Source organism: Pelophylax lessonae (genome assembly GCF_965119305.1).
Source record: "Pelophylax lessonae genome assembly, chromosome: 11".
Classification (NCBI taxonomy): domain Eukaryota; kingdom Metazoa; phylum Chordata; class Amphibia; order Anura; family Ranidae; genus Pelophylax; species Pelophylax lessonae.
The window spans coordinates 211,210,117-211,224,917 of NC_138778.1; the positions used below are offsets into that span (position 1 = coordinate 211,210,117).

The window sequence follows — 14,801 nt, forward strand, 5'->3', positions numbered from 1 at the left end:
GTCTTGACCTTTTAACCACACCTCCACTGGGCACTCCCCCTACAGTTAAAAGTCGGATCGTGTCATTTGCGAACAGAGCAATCATTCGCCACAGCATACGACTATTCTCAGCAATAAAATGCCATTCAAGAGGTATAATAGGAATCAGAAAATGGCAGCAATGGTTATTGCATTGATTGCTTTGGAGGAGGAGAAGAAAAAGAAGAAAAATAGAAGGAAGAGCAGAGTGTGGGCCAAAGACTGGCTCATGCAACGAGAGCAATTTTCACATGTAAACCTGCTAACAAACCTCAGAGAAAATAATCCTGAGGATTACCGTAATTATTTGCGGATGACCCAGCAGTCCTTTGACATGCTATTAGCTCTTGTGCAGCCACATATCACCAAACAGGACACCTGCATGAGAAAATCTATTAGTGCAGAGGAGAGGCTCATGGCAACCCTGCGTTTTTTGGCAACAGGCAGGTCTTATGAAGACCTGAAGTTCACCACTGGAATCTCTGCCCAATCCTTGGGAAGAATCATACCTGAGACGTGTCAGGCCATAGTGAAGGTGCTCCAGCCACAGTATTTAAAGGTAATTATAAAAATTACAACTTAAATTAGTAAGAATATTACTGCAAACATAAGTCAAATTTTGTGAGTACATCAATTTTATTAAAAAAATATGTAACTTCCTGTACACGGTTGTCTGAAAAAGTTTGTATTTTCTTAAATCAATACATACCCATTTCCAAATCATTATTATGAAAATATATAATTCTTAAACAATAACCAATAAAAAAGGAACAAATACACCAAAGAAATGCAATAATATTGAGCAACATATCTAGAATTTTTTTTTACAGATTTGTGTATTGGGGGCCATGAAACCAAGAACCTTGAGGTGGTTCAGGACGCACTGACCAGCTTGGGTTTCCCTGTGATTGAGACATATTTGGGTGCCAATATTGGCCAGATGTTACAGGTGGAGCAGATGTTACAGGTGGAGCAGATGTTACAGGTGGAGGAGATGTACATCCCTGATACCCTATTATATCTGTGTTAGGTGTAAGATTGCCCTTTAGTCCAATGGCAATCATTTTATGCATTAAAGCTTCACAAATGTCTCGTTGCTCCATGGACATTCTCCGTAATTTGTGTGCAACCAGATGACCCACAGCATCACATTCATCATCTTTCTGCTTCATGATAGATGATGCATCCTTCAGCAAACTGGCAGTATCGTAGTCAAGATTTCTCTTCTTTCCTCTTTGAGTTCTCTGAGTTGATGTTCCTGGCTGCTCTGATACTGGGCTTGGTGTATCCTATAGAAACAAAAAAAATTAAGAAGAAAATATGATCACTAATTATCATTAAAACATGTTTTAATTTTTTTCTATCTTGCCAACAGTTTCCTTCTAAATCTGAAGAATGGAAAGAAGTTGCCAAAGAATTCCAGGACATGTGGAATTTCCCCAATTGTGGTGGCGCAATTGATGGGAAACATGTGAGAATTACACCACCAGCACATTCAGGATCCTATTTTTACAACTATAAAGGGTTCTTCAGCATAATTCTAATGGCAATTGTGAATGCCAAATATGAATTTATGTACTTGGATATAGGGAAAAATGGAAGAAACTCGGATGGAGGTGTGATAGAGCGCAGTCCATTTATGCATCGATTAAAAGAAGGAATGTTGCATCTTCCATCTTCCAGTGAGACAGTTGAGGGCCTTAATTTTGTGTTCATTGGGGACGATGCATTTGCCTTACATGAACACCTGTTGAAACCCTATCCCTTGCGCAATTTAACTGCTCCCCAGAAAATCTTTAATTATAGATTGTCTAGGGCGAGAAGGGTGGTAGAAAATGCATTTGGGATCATGGCCAGCAGATTCCGCATTTTCCACACCGCCATTAATGTTACAGTTGAAAAAATTGACATAATAGTGGAGTGCTGCTGTATGTTACACAATTATTTAAGAAGCACAACTGTGTCATATATGCCATCAACTGCAGTTGATATTGAAGATCTTACCAGTGGCACAATTGTGCCAGGTGATTGGCGAAATGACAGCAGTGGCATGGTAAATTTAGCTCCTGCAAGGCCTAGGCTACCAACTGCAAATGCACGTCAAAATCGCATTCATTACACAGATTATTTTATGGGTAGTGGTGCAGTTGCATGGCAGGATCGCATATAATCATATGTATTATATTTTGTAAGAAATGACTTGCTCTAAATAAAGACAGCTTAATAAATCATATACAATATATGAGTATTCTTTATTCTAGTTTTTGTTACATTCTACTATGACTGGCCCATGAGGCAGAAGGACCCCTGACCCTATATTTGTTTCATTGGGCCCTCCAACCCCCCCCCCCCCCAAAGAAAAAATATTGTGAATTAAACGAAAATTTGGATATACCTGTGTCTGAGTCTGTGTCTGTGTCTGTGACATTTCCTCTGCTTCTGGGTCAGATATCAAACTGGAGTCTGATGCTGCACTTGGTGGCAGAGTGCAATGGGACTCTCTTGGATCATCTGTGTCAGCAAGAAACATCAGGTCTTTGAAGTACCACAAACGTGGGACATAGACATCATCAGCCCCTGCTCCAGATTTCTTGGATGCTTGTATTTTTTTATACTCCTTTTTAAAAACAGTCCGCAAGTTAGCAATCTTGTGCTTTACATATAGGTCATTTGGATCTTTGCAAACCTCTTTACATAGCTCCTTTAGTTCTTTGATGGCCTCATCACGCTTATATCTATTAGAATAATCCCTGGATTTCACATCCCATAAGCACGAAAATTCTCTGTATTTATCAATGAATTGGGGAAGGAACTCAGTAGATGTGAATGTGAGAGGCATTTTCCTTTAAAAAAAAAAATATATATATATATATATTTTACTAAGTTACCTTGCAAAGCCTTGTTATACATGTGTAAAATATAACACATAATGATTTTGCACATTAATAATGACTAAATAAGAAGAATAAATAATACTTAAGACAATAGAACTAACACGATATGCAAGTTTCATGCAGCCTGTTCATATAATGGATGAGCCATGTGCCATGAATCGTGACTGAGATAAATTTGGACAGGAGTGAGGTCTAATTTTTAGCCTTTTTGAACAGCTCCTATACTGCAAAAGGACTTCTATCAGTAATAAAATAGCATATATTTACATTATAACACAGTATTTCCGTAGAAAAAGTGAAATATGCAATGGAGAGTCAGCATTTTGAACTTACCTCAGGGATGTGTGTTCAGCGTTCTCTGCACGAATAGACTTTCCTACGTCCCGAAAAGTCGCTGCATATTCGTGCAATGCGCACGTGCGTTATATACCATGTACAGGCCCCGCCTCTTCTTTCTTTCGGGGGCTTGTGGGAGAAATCATGGCAGAGGGACAAGACATGGCAGCTTCTCAGAGCGAAAGATCTGGGACAGATGAGGAGCAGGAAATCGTGGAGGTGGAAGAAGGTCACCAGACAACCATTGTGACAAGCCCCAGGAAGAAGAAAGCCACCAACATGTCTTTGGAGGAGATGGTGGACATGGTGAACATTCTTCAAAAGAAGGATTATGACTGTCGGAAGCAAGTCTACCCTAAAAAAAATGTGAGAAAAGATCAAATTCTGGAGAAAGTTCTACGTGTCCTACAGAAAAACCATGGTGTTGAACGCACTAAAGATCAAGTGAGAAAACGCTGGTCTGACTTAAAATCCAGAGAATCCCATCAGCTAAGGAAAATCAAGAAAATTCTTCAAAAAAGTAAGTATAAACTTTTTAACAAGAATGTATGATGTTCTTGGGTTTTTCTGTGTGAGTGTATGTTCTGTATATGCCATGTGACATGTGCATGCAGAGAGTGCATACTACACAGCTTGCATCATTGTGATTTTCTATGCATATCTATAGTGTATTTTTGTCTTCTATACAGAAATAATATGCATAGTGTGATTGCATTTAAATATATGTATAGTATTTGAACTTAAATACATGTATTTATTAATTTTCAAAGGACATTCTAGAAAGGCCCATGCAGAGGCGGGAAATGAACAGCAGACAAGTGCAGAGTCTGAGATGACGACTGACACAACACTGATATGTCTCACACCAGTTGAAGGCAGTGATTGGAGCAGCATTGCCACCAGTTCAGGTACATAACCAAATGTCACATAAACGTATGCTCATTATAACGTTTAGACTGTGATTTTTATGATTTTTCATGTTTTCTTATAGGCTTTACAATGTCTACTGCTGGCAGTTCTTCATTCACTTCTGCATCTGCAAACCGCATGATTGCTGATTTAATGCAAATCAATTCAGATATTGAGAAAGTTTGCAATAAAATGAAATTGGTTCAAGGCAGGATTTCTGATGTGATAGACCAATTAGCAAAGGTTTAAATACTCTGGAAACAAAAATTTTTTTTTAAGACCATGTTTCGTTATGGCACTTTAAAAAATAAAAATGGTTGTTATAAAGTAGGGGCCCATTCACACTGTCCGCATGCACCCACGTACTCCATTCTGCTGAAAGGGGGGTCCACGCCCAAATCCCCTATGAGCAGGTGTCTGACAGCTCTTTCTCTGCTCTTTGTGCAGAGACAGAGCTGTCAGAACCCCACCGTTCTCTTTTGGGGACCACCAGTCCATTTTCATCATATCCATCCGATCCGCCTGACAGATGTAAATGATAATTTCCATCCGTCAGGCTTTGATCGGGTCGGATAGCAGCGGATGTCAGTGGACATGTTTCCACTGACATTCGCTGCCCTATGGGGATGCATGGAACATTCCAATGAGTTCCGCCTGACAACATGACAGGCGAATCTCATTGGATTGTGTGAAAGGGCCCTTGCTCTGACTTGCACTTTATTAAAAATAAAATTGCACTATGTGACTGTTTATGTACTTTTGTACTGTTAAATTTTGGCTGTATGTACATATTTACTAACTATATTCATGTACATATGTACAAGCTTTTAAGATCCTAAATAGGGAAATGTTTGTGTGCTGGACATGCGCAACTACGCTTTTTGTTTATTGTTCATCAATAAATTGATGGTTATTTTGAAATTGGTTTCAAGTGTCTTTATTTCATGCATTATGTGATATCAACTGTATACACAGCTATTGATCTTTATGGTAGTATAGACAATGACATTCTCATCAAAATAATCTACTGTTAAAATGACAATTAGGATAACCATATGTTATTAATGACAAACAATATTGGAACATATACATCCTGCAAAAAGGTGTTAAAAGTCATTTTGCAATACACATACTTTTGTGTTTACACTTTTCATGCACACATATTGGCCTCTTAGCAGAGTTTGCTTGAACATATAATATTTGATGTATTGCGGTTTTTCGGCTGAACAGTCGTCCGTGTCGATATTCTTTTTATTTACCTTCCGGGTCATTCTTTTCGGAAACATGCGCAGTTGTGTGTTGTTCTGTGGAATCGAACGACTAAACCACTAATGATACGAAAATTGGACAAATTTCGCGGAAAAACCCAACATGTTGGATATGTGAATTTTTGCTGTCGTACGAAAAACGCATAGTTTACATACCACACTAACGATACGAAAATCGTTCGATAACACTGGCATTTACGATTTTCGGACGATATTCGTATCGTCTATGGCCTGCTTAAGATGAATGTCTCCTTACATTGGTGGTCAGTGAGAAGAATGTCTACTTACATGGGTGGTCAGTGATAAGAATGTTCCTTACATTGGTGGTCAGTAAAAAGAATACTCCTTACCTTGGTGTTTAGTAAGAAGAATGTTCCTTACATTGGTGGTCAGTCGGAAGAAGGTCCCTTACATTGGTGATCGGTAAAAAAGAATGTCCCTTACATTGGTGATCAGTAAAAAATAATGTCTCCTTGCATTGGTGGCCAGTGAGAAGAATGTCTCCTTACATTGGTGGTCACTGAAAAAAATGTCTCCTTACATTGATGGTCAGTGAGAAGAATGTGAGAAGTAAATAGGGTCCAAGTGTGATAGTGGAAAATAAAGAAAGAGGGACAATGGGAACAAATGGGGGGAATGTGATCTAGCACACTTGGGCAGAAGGGGATTTAATTGTGCCACATACTTATTAGAAAAGATTCATAAAAAAAAAAAAAAATAACAATGTTTTATTTGTACATAGAATTTTACATATAAATTATTAAAACATATGTGGCCAAGATAATGATACATGTATACACAATACACGCATATCCTATTAGAGAAGTATACAATATGGTTCACTGGCGGATCAACTCGTTTCGCTAATGCAGCTTCTTCAGGATCCAACAGGTATATTTAAAAAAAATGTGTACATTATCACACCAACATTTAAAATCAAACTTGGAGATAGTACGGCAACTTGTCATCCTCGAGGCACGTTCCTCTGCGGATGAGCACAACGGTCCATTGAGGCGGCATTTCCCCTATGTGGCCATTTGTGTATTTACGGATGGGGATTTCCATATAACTCTTGATGAGAAAGGAGGTCTCTGGCCTTTCTTCGATATCTACCTTATTGTCCGTATGTAACGCTCCTGCGTTTCATGTATGGTGTGGATTTTCAGCTGCAGAAATATTCCACTTCAGTAGTCATGTAAGAGAGATGCTGAGATACCATTCCCAACCTCAATGACTCATCATGTGTGGAAGGTCTTAATTCAGCTAGTAAATACACACACTCAACAAGCTGGTTCCTAGAGTGATTTTATGTATGTAGTAACACAGTGATGAAGATTTAAGAGACAGGTTGAGTGGAGGTGGTAGGTGACAGACACTTGAAGGTAAGACAGTAGCAGATGGATGCAGGTAGGTTTAGCAATCATGTATGGTAGCAGATGACAGAGTAGCAGGTGGACATACAAGAGAGATCAACCCAGTGCAGGAATAAGTAGCAGTAGTCTTAAGAGCTAGCAATCTAGATATGCAGATGTGATAAATAGTCTTTACTATGCAGAGCTAGATAGTGTAAGCTTAGTATAAGTTTATAGAGGGTTCCCCTGCGGGGTACTTAGCACTAATAGCAATACAGCCGAAGGTTGGTTCAGGAGGAGCGGATGATCCGGAAGCGGGATGCAGGGATCAGCGCAGTGAGGTTCCGTCAGCGAGGTATGCTTGCAAGCACAAAAGCTTCAAGCCAAGTTAGCATCCAGGTAAGGGTGTTTGAACGAACACATGTGAGTGAGAACCGGCGATTTAAATAGCCATCTAGTCCGGCGCTGAGTGATGACAGCTTCAGTCTTAAAGGTGTATGTGCACCTTTCCAAAAGAGAATGGTGGGGCGCATACACTTGTGAAAAGAGTAATTTAGGGTACCAAAGGTACCGGAACATTACACCGTATCACTTTTTGACCCTGGACTGGGTGGTATTTTTCCTTCCTATGGTTTTCCCTATGGAAAGATTGTTGGATCCATGAGGAGGCTGTATTATTTGTCTAATCCTCCTTATATCTTTAGTATTTTGGGCTTATTGGTGACAGTACCTGTCATTTCTATTCACGAATGACACGTTGCTGTACTATCTCCAAGTTTGGTTTTAAATGTTGGTGTGATACTGTACACATTTTTTTGAGATATACCTGTTGGATACTGAAGAAGCTGCATCAGCGAAACGCGTTGATACGCCAGTGAACCATATTGTATACTTCTCTAATAGGATATGCGTGTGTATACATGTATCATTATCTTGACCACATATGTTTTAATGATTTATCTGTAAAATTCTATGTACAAATAAAACATTGTTAAATTATTATTATTTTTTTTTTTTTATGAATCTTTTCTAATGAGTATGTGGCACAATTAAATTCCCTTCTGCCCAGGTGTGTTTGATCACATTCCCCCCATTTGTTCCAATTGTCCCTCTTCCTTTAATTTCCACTATCACACCTGGACCCTATTTACTTCTCATTTATGTCGGGGTACGATGCCTTGAATTAGCTCAGCCGACCATTCTCCATACAATTTTCAGTGAGAAATTACATTGGTGGTCAGTGAGAAGAATGTCTCCTTACATTGGTGGACAGTGAGAAGATGTTCCTTACATTGGTGGTCAGTGGGAAGAATGCTCCTTACATTGGTGGTTAGTGAGAAGAATGCTCCTTACATTGGTGGTCAGTGAGAAGAATGCTCCTTACATTGGTGGTCAGTGGGAAGAATGCTCCTTACATTGGTGGTCAGTGGGAAGAATGCTCCTTACATTGGTGGTCAGTGGGAAGAATGCTCCTTACATTGGTGGTCAGTGAGAATAATGTCACCATACATTGGTGGCCAGTGGGAAGAACGTTCGTTACATTGGTGCTTAGTGAGAAAAATGTCTCTTGTATTGGTGGTCAGTGAGAAGAATGTCTCCTAAAATTGGTGGTCAGTGAGAAGAATGTCTCCTTAGATTGGTGGTCAGTGAGAAGAATGTCCCTTACATTGGTGGTCAGTGAGAAGAATGTCTCCTTACATTGGTGGTCGCTGAAAAAAATGTTTCCTTACATAGGTGGTCAGTGAGAAGAATGCCCCCTTACATTGGTGAACTGTAGGAAGAATGGCCCTTACATTGGTGGTCAGTGAAAATTATTATAAAGAAAAAATGTAAAGCACACCCAGGTAGGAAGAGCACATTGTATGTAAACAATAATGGAGCCACATATGTATGGTATCGTCTGGAGCGTCGGAGTGAGAGCAATTCTAGGGACATAATTTTGTAACATGCTGGTCAGAGATTTTTATTTTTTGTATCTTTTTTTATTAAACTGTTCAGCTAGAAAAACATTTGTTGCACCGGTTATATTGTGTTGATTTATGAAAACCTTAAATTTGGAAATGTACCATTGTTGCACTTTATTTAATGTAAGTTTATTTTTCTTTATTTTCTATAATACACATTTATTTTGAACATAGTGTAGAGAAATTCTGTGACGTACACATGTAATGTGGGCAAGGCAAGATGTAGGAGGGACTTTGTGTGGGTGTAGCTTGAGTATAGGCGGGGACACAGGGGGCTCCATGATCTCTCATTGCCCGGGGGCCTCATGAGATGTCAGTCCACCCCTGAGGATGACAGAAGAAGTGGGCAACCAATAACCACTTGCAATGACTGAAGGAAAAGTTCTGAGGCTTTTTTTGATCAGCTTGGATACCATTGCAGGCTAATATCAGGGTTTGTTTCCTGTTTGCTTCATGACTGGAAGATAACAGTGTGAGCATTTACTGTATGTATACCGGTTCTTGTTTCCTGTTCATATTGCAGACCTGTGAAAAATATTGAAGTGCAAAATGTAAAATGCAATCTTAACCACTTTGCCGCTGCTCACTAGAGCTCTACTGCGGCAAAGTGGCTCTTGTAGGTCTGACGACGTAGACCTACGTCGACAGACACTCCCCCTTCTCGGCGGCGCGCGCGCCGCTGGAGGCTCGCTCCCGCTTTATTCAGTAATAGCGGGAGTCGGGCCAGGGGAGGAGCAGCAGCGATCGCCGCTGCTCTTCCCCGATCATCGGGGAATCGAGTCTGGAGATCCTCCCGCTTGTGTAAACAAAGCGGGCGGATCTCCTAAATGACAGGCAGGGTCAGATTGCAGGGTTCAGCATAGCTGAACCTGCGATCTGTCCCTGTGTCACATAGTCACCTCCCCCCACACACGTCAGTAAGCACCAGGCATACATTAACCACTCCCTCTCCAATAAAATTAACCCCCTTCCCTGCCAGTGTAATTTTTACAGTAACAGTGCATATTTATAGCACTGATTACTGTAGTAATGTCACTGGTAACTTCAAAAGTGTCAAAAATGTCAGTCAAGGGTCCGATCTGTCCGCCGCAATGTTGCAGTCCCGCCAAAAAAATCGCAGATCGCCGCCATTACTCGTTAAAAAAAACCCACCAAAAACGACAGAAATATTTCCCTTAGTTAGTAAACGCAATAACTTTTGCGCAAACCAATCAAAATACGCTTATTGCGATTTTTTTTACCAAAAATATGTAGCAGAAAACAAATTGGCCTAAAATGATAAAAAATTTTGATTTTTACATTTTTTTTTGGGTGGCGAATTAAAAATTTGAAAAATATTGTTATTTTTTCAAAATTGTCGCTCTTTTTTTGTTTATAGCGCAAAAAGTAAAAATCACACAGGTGATCAAATACCACCAAAAGAAAGCTCTGTTTGTGGGAAAAAAAGGACGTACATTTAGTTTGGGTACAGCGTTGCATGACCGTGCAATTGTCAGTTAAAGTCGCACAGTGCCGAATCGCAAAAAGTGGCCCAGACGTAAGACAGCAAAATCCTCCGGTGGTAAAGTGGTTATAGGTAAAAAACAAAAGTTTCTTCCCTCTGAGTACAAGGTAAAATGAAGAGTGAAGAGTATTGTGAATGCTACAGCATGCAAAAAAATATTTTCAACAATTGTGCGCTTCCAACCTTGTGACAACAGTTTGAGGAAGGCCCTTTCCTGTTTTCAGCATGACTGTGTCCCTTTGTTCAAAGCCAGCTCCACAAAGACATGGTTCAACCATTTTAGTGTGAAGGAACTCAAGTGGCCTTCACAGAGCTTGGAAGCAACCATATTTAGTACCATTTGGATGAACTGGTATGCTGATTTCAAGGCAGGTCTTCTCATCCTACAGGAGTACCTAACCTCACAAGTGCTCTTTTAGCTGAATGGGTACACATTCCCACAGATACACTCTAAAGCCTCGTACACACACGCAACAAATTTCCGCCGACCGCTCGTCCGTCTTTTGTCCAGAGTTGTGTCTGTTGGTTGGAATGTGCTCTAGATTGCACACAAATTTTCCCGCACGACAGAATTCTACTTCAGAAGTGATGTCATGTGTTGGATTGCTTTGTATGTGTTCTTTCATCTCTGAGCATGCCTAGTCTTGCTCATAAGATTTTTCCCCATCGAAATCTGTACTGACTGCACGGAAATCGGACGTGTTGTGACGGATGACAAAAATTTTATAGCCTGCACACCTGGATTTTTTCGGGCCGAAAAGTCGGAGTCGGTTGTCGAGAGCACCATACTAACAAGCCGAAAATCGGCAGATCGGTCGTCGGACGAAAATTCCCGGCCGAATTTCCACTCGTGTGTATGGGCCTTAAGACCTTGTAAAAGGCCTTTCCAGAAGAATGGGGGTTGCTGTACTGCAAAGAGGAATGGAAGGGAACCTCCATATTAATTTCCATGGTTTAGGAATGGGATGTCCAAAAAGTTTAAGGAGGTGTGATGGTCAGGTGGTCACACAGCTTTGACCCTATAGTGTACGTGTTTTACAATTTTTGTTGTCAACATTGTATTTTAAGCTCCCTCTAAGACCACTGCTGCTCCTTCAAAGGTTACTGTTGTCTCATCCATGAACAAACTGGAACATAGGAAAAAAAGACGCACAGCACATAATCATGTGACAAGAGGCTGTAAACCCAACAAAACTTTAAAAATTACCCTGTGGCTGCATTGCATTTTATACAAAATCAGATAAAGTAATTGGACTTTCTGATCTGAGCACAGTCAGCACTTCTTAGAAAGCAAGAGCAGTCCCTGACTTGTCGCCAGGAGTAGTATTTTATAAGCCTTGGTCCCTTAATCAAAGGATGCTTATAATACATTTATATATAAATGCCAATTAAAAAAGCCTAAATTAAAACCCATACAGTGAGGGGAAAAAAGTATTTGATCCCCTGCTGATTTTGTACGTTTGCCCACTGACAAAGAAATGATCAGTCTATAATTTTAATGGTTGGTTTATTTTAACATTAAGAGACAGAATAATAACAAAAAAAAATCCATAAAAACACATTTAAAAAGTTATAAATTGATTTGCATTTTAATGAGCGAAAAAAGTATTTGACCCCTTTGCAAAGTACTTGGTGGCCAGGCCCTTGTTGGCAATCACAGAGGTCAGACGTTTCTTGTAGTTGGCCACCAGGTTTGCATACATTTCAGGAGGGATTTTGTTCCACTCTTCTCTTTGCAGATCCTCTCCAAGTCATTAGAGTTTTGAGGCTGATGTTTGGTAACTCGAACCTTCAGCTTCCTCCACATATTTTCTATAAGATTAAGGTCTGGAGACTGGCTAGGCCGCTCCAGGACCTTAATGTGCTTCTTCTTGAGCCACTCTTTTGTTGCCATGGCCGTGTGTTTTGGGTCATTGTCATGCTGGAATACCCATCTACGACCCATTTTCAATGCCCTGGCTGAGGGAAGGGGGTTCTCACCCAAGATTTGATGGTACATGGCCCTGTCCATCATCCCTTTGATGCGGTGAAGTTGTCCTGTCCCCTTAGCAGAAAAAGACCCCCAAAGCATAATGTTTCCACCTCCATGTTTAACTGCGGGGATGGTGTTCTTGGGGTCATAGGAAGCATTCCTCCTCCTCCAAACATTGTGAGTTGAGTTGATGCCAAAGAGCTTGATTTTGGTTTCATCTGACCACAACACTTTCACCCAATTCTCCTCTAAATCCTTCAGGTGTTCATTAGCAAACTTCAGATGGGCCTGTACATGTGCTTTCCGGAGCAGGGGGACCTTGCGGGCGCTGCATGATCTCAGTCCTTCACGACGTAGTGTGTTACCAGTTATTTTTTTGGTGAATATGGTCCCAGCTGCCTTGAGATCATTGACAAGATTCTCCCGTGTAGTTCAGGGCTGATTCCTCACTGTTCTCATGATACATGGAGACCCAGACCGAGGGAAATTGATGGGTATTTTATGTTTCTTCCATTTGTGAATAATCGCAGCAACTGTTGCCACCCTCTCACCAAACTGCTCGGCGATGGTCTTGTAGCCCATTCCAGCCCTGTATAAGTCTACAACCTTTCCCTGACATCCTTGGGCAGCTCTTAAAGCGGAGTTCTACCTAAAAAAAAAAAAAAAAATACATAAAAATACCCGCGGAACAGTCAGGGCTAGTGCATTCCACAATGGATAGCCTCTGAACTGTCCCAGATTGCACTTACCTTTTAGAAGAAATACTTACCTTGAAAATGTCTTGTCCAGCGCTGCCATCTCAGGTGTGGGCAGCTTGAAGCCAGCGTGATCCTCTTCTGCGTCCTCTTCCATCCTCTTCGGTCCCACGATGCACTGCACCGGCCCCGCCGTCATTTCCGGTGCCGCAGCGTCATCCCTGCACAGCTTCTGGGCATGCCCAGAAGCTGTTTAGCAAGGTATGACGGCGCCTGCACCGGAACTGACGTCGGGGCCGGTGCAGGCGCATTTATTTCTGGGATCGATGACGTTCAGCTCCCAGGAATCATTGCAAGCCAGGAAGTGACGACTCGCCGTGGCCGCCGAGGGGAGGAAGAGGAAGTAAGGTGAGTATACTTTCTTCAAAAACAAGGTAAGTAAAAAAAAAAAAAATTGCGATTATCCATTTGTGTTTCAGGTGTCCAGGAGCAAGAAGATGGACCGAACTTCAATTTTAGGGTGGAACTCCACTTTAAGTCTTGGCCATGGTGGAGATTGGAATCTGACTGATTGCTTCTGTGGACAGTTGTTTTTTTAATAGGTAACATGCTGAGATTAGGAGCACTCCCTTTAAGACAGTGCTCCTAATCTCAGCTCGTTACCTGTATAGAAGACACCTGGGAGCCAGAAATCTTGCTGATTGATAGGGAATCAAATAATTATTTCACTCATTAAAATGTAAATCAATTTATAACTTTTTTGAAATGCGTTCTTCTGGTTTTTTTTTTTTGTTGTTGTTCTGTTTTTCTCGCTGTTAAAATTAACAAACCATTAAATATATAGACTGATCATTTCTTTGTTAGTGGGCAAACGTACAAAATCAGCAGGGGATCAAATACTTTTTTCCCTCACTGTACATAAAAAAATATGCATAAAAGGAAACGTAAAGAATACATCAAGTGTTGCTTATGAGAGACTTCAGACTGAGCTGCCAGATCTGCGCTATCCCTTTTTGTCTAATATAGAGATGGAAAGGCTCTTTCCTTTTGTTACAGAGATACAAGGGTCACTGTTTATTGCCCACCTTGGTGGATGTGGGATATTAAGATGCTCCCTCCCCCCGCCACCATATGGACTTTCCCTGTACGATTCACAGGCTGTTAAAACACACTGGTTGCTTCAAGACAAAGGAATCGTAGTTCATCTACACAATGGGAATCTTCCTGATTTTATTCAGTAGTGCCCCCCCCCTTCCTTCCCCTCACCTCTCCACGTGTTTTTATCTGTGACTGCTGAACTTTAGCAGAAATGCAGAAAACACACAAAAAAAAAAAAAAAAAAGGATGCTGGTAGTACAATAAAAGCATCACTTCACAGGCTATAATCCACTCGCTGAGAGGCTCTTGGCAGCTACCACAACTCTCACCTTCGAAAGCTTGATGGCAATGCATTGTGAGCTGCGCTTATTGGCGGCGGAGATGCCATAACTAAGTTGCGGTGCGCCTGCATGTAGCAGAGAGGAAATATCTGTACCCCCCCCTTTTTTTTTTTTTTTTACCCTGCCATGCTGCTCTCTGCATTACTTGCTTCCCCCTGCATTGTCTAGAAGAAGTAAGTAGGCAGGAGGCTGTCTCTTTTCTCTGTGTCTGCACAGCCGGTTCATTGGTAATGTGATGATTGTCCTGGGGGACATTTGATGGATTAGAGAGCTAAACAGCTCCATTGCAAAGCACCACCTGATCTCAGGCCTGCATCCCATATAAAGACAGCGTGAGTGCTGAGCTCAGCTCTTGCTGCCAGTTCTCCCCCTCCCCTCCTTCCCAGCTCCCTCAGTCTCCCTTTCTCTCACTCTCTCTCTCTCTCTCCCCACACACTGCAGAAAGTGTGA

The 14,801-nt window shown here is 41.1% G+C and overlaps 1 protein-coding gene across 1 annotated transcript; it reads left to right on the forward strand.

Annotated features, from left to right (window-relative positions):
• Positions 1 to 247: 247 nt before the first annotated feature.
• Positions 248 to 2,188, forward strand: LOC309566949 (uncharacterized protein; the record flags this gene model as incomplete). Its single annotated transcript, XM_082272270.1, has 2 exons — positions 248 to 577; positions 1,394 to 2,188. 2 exons carry the CDS (start codon positions 248 to 250, stop codon positions 2,186 to 2,188), a joined length of 1,125 nt encoding a protein of 374 aa, XP_082128396.1.
• Positions 2,189 to 14,801: the final 12,613 nt, after the last annotated feature.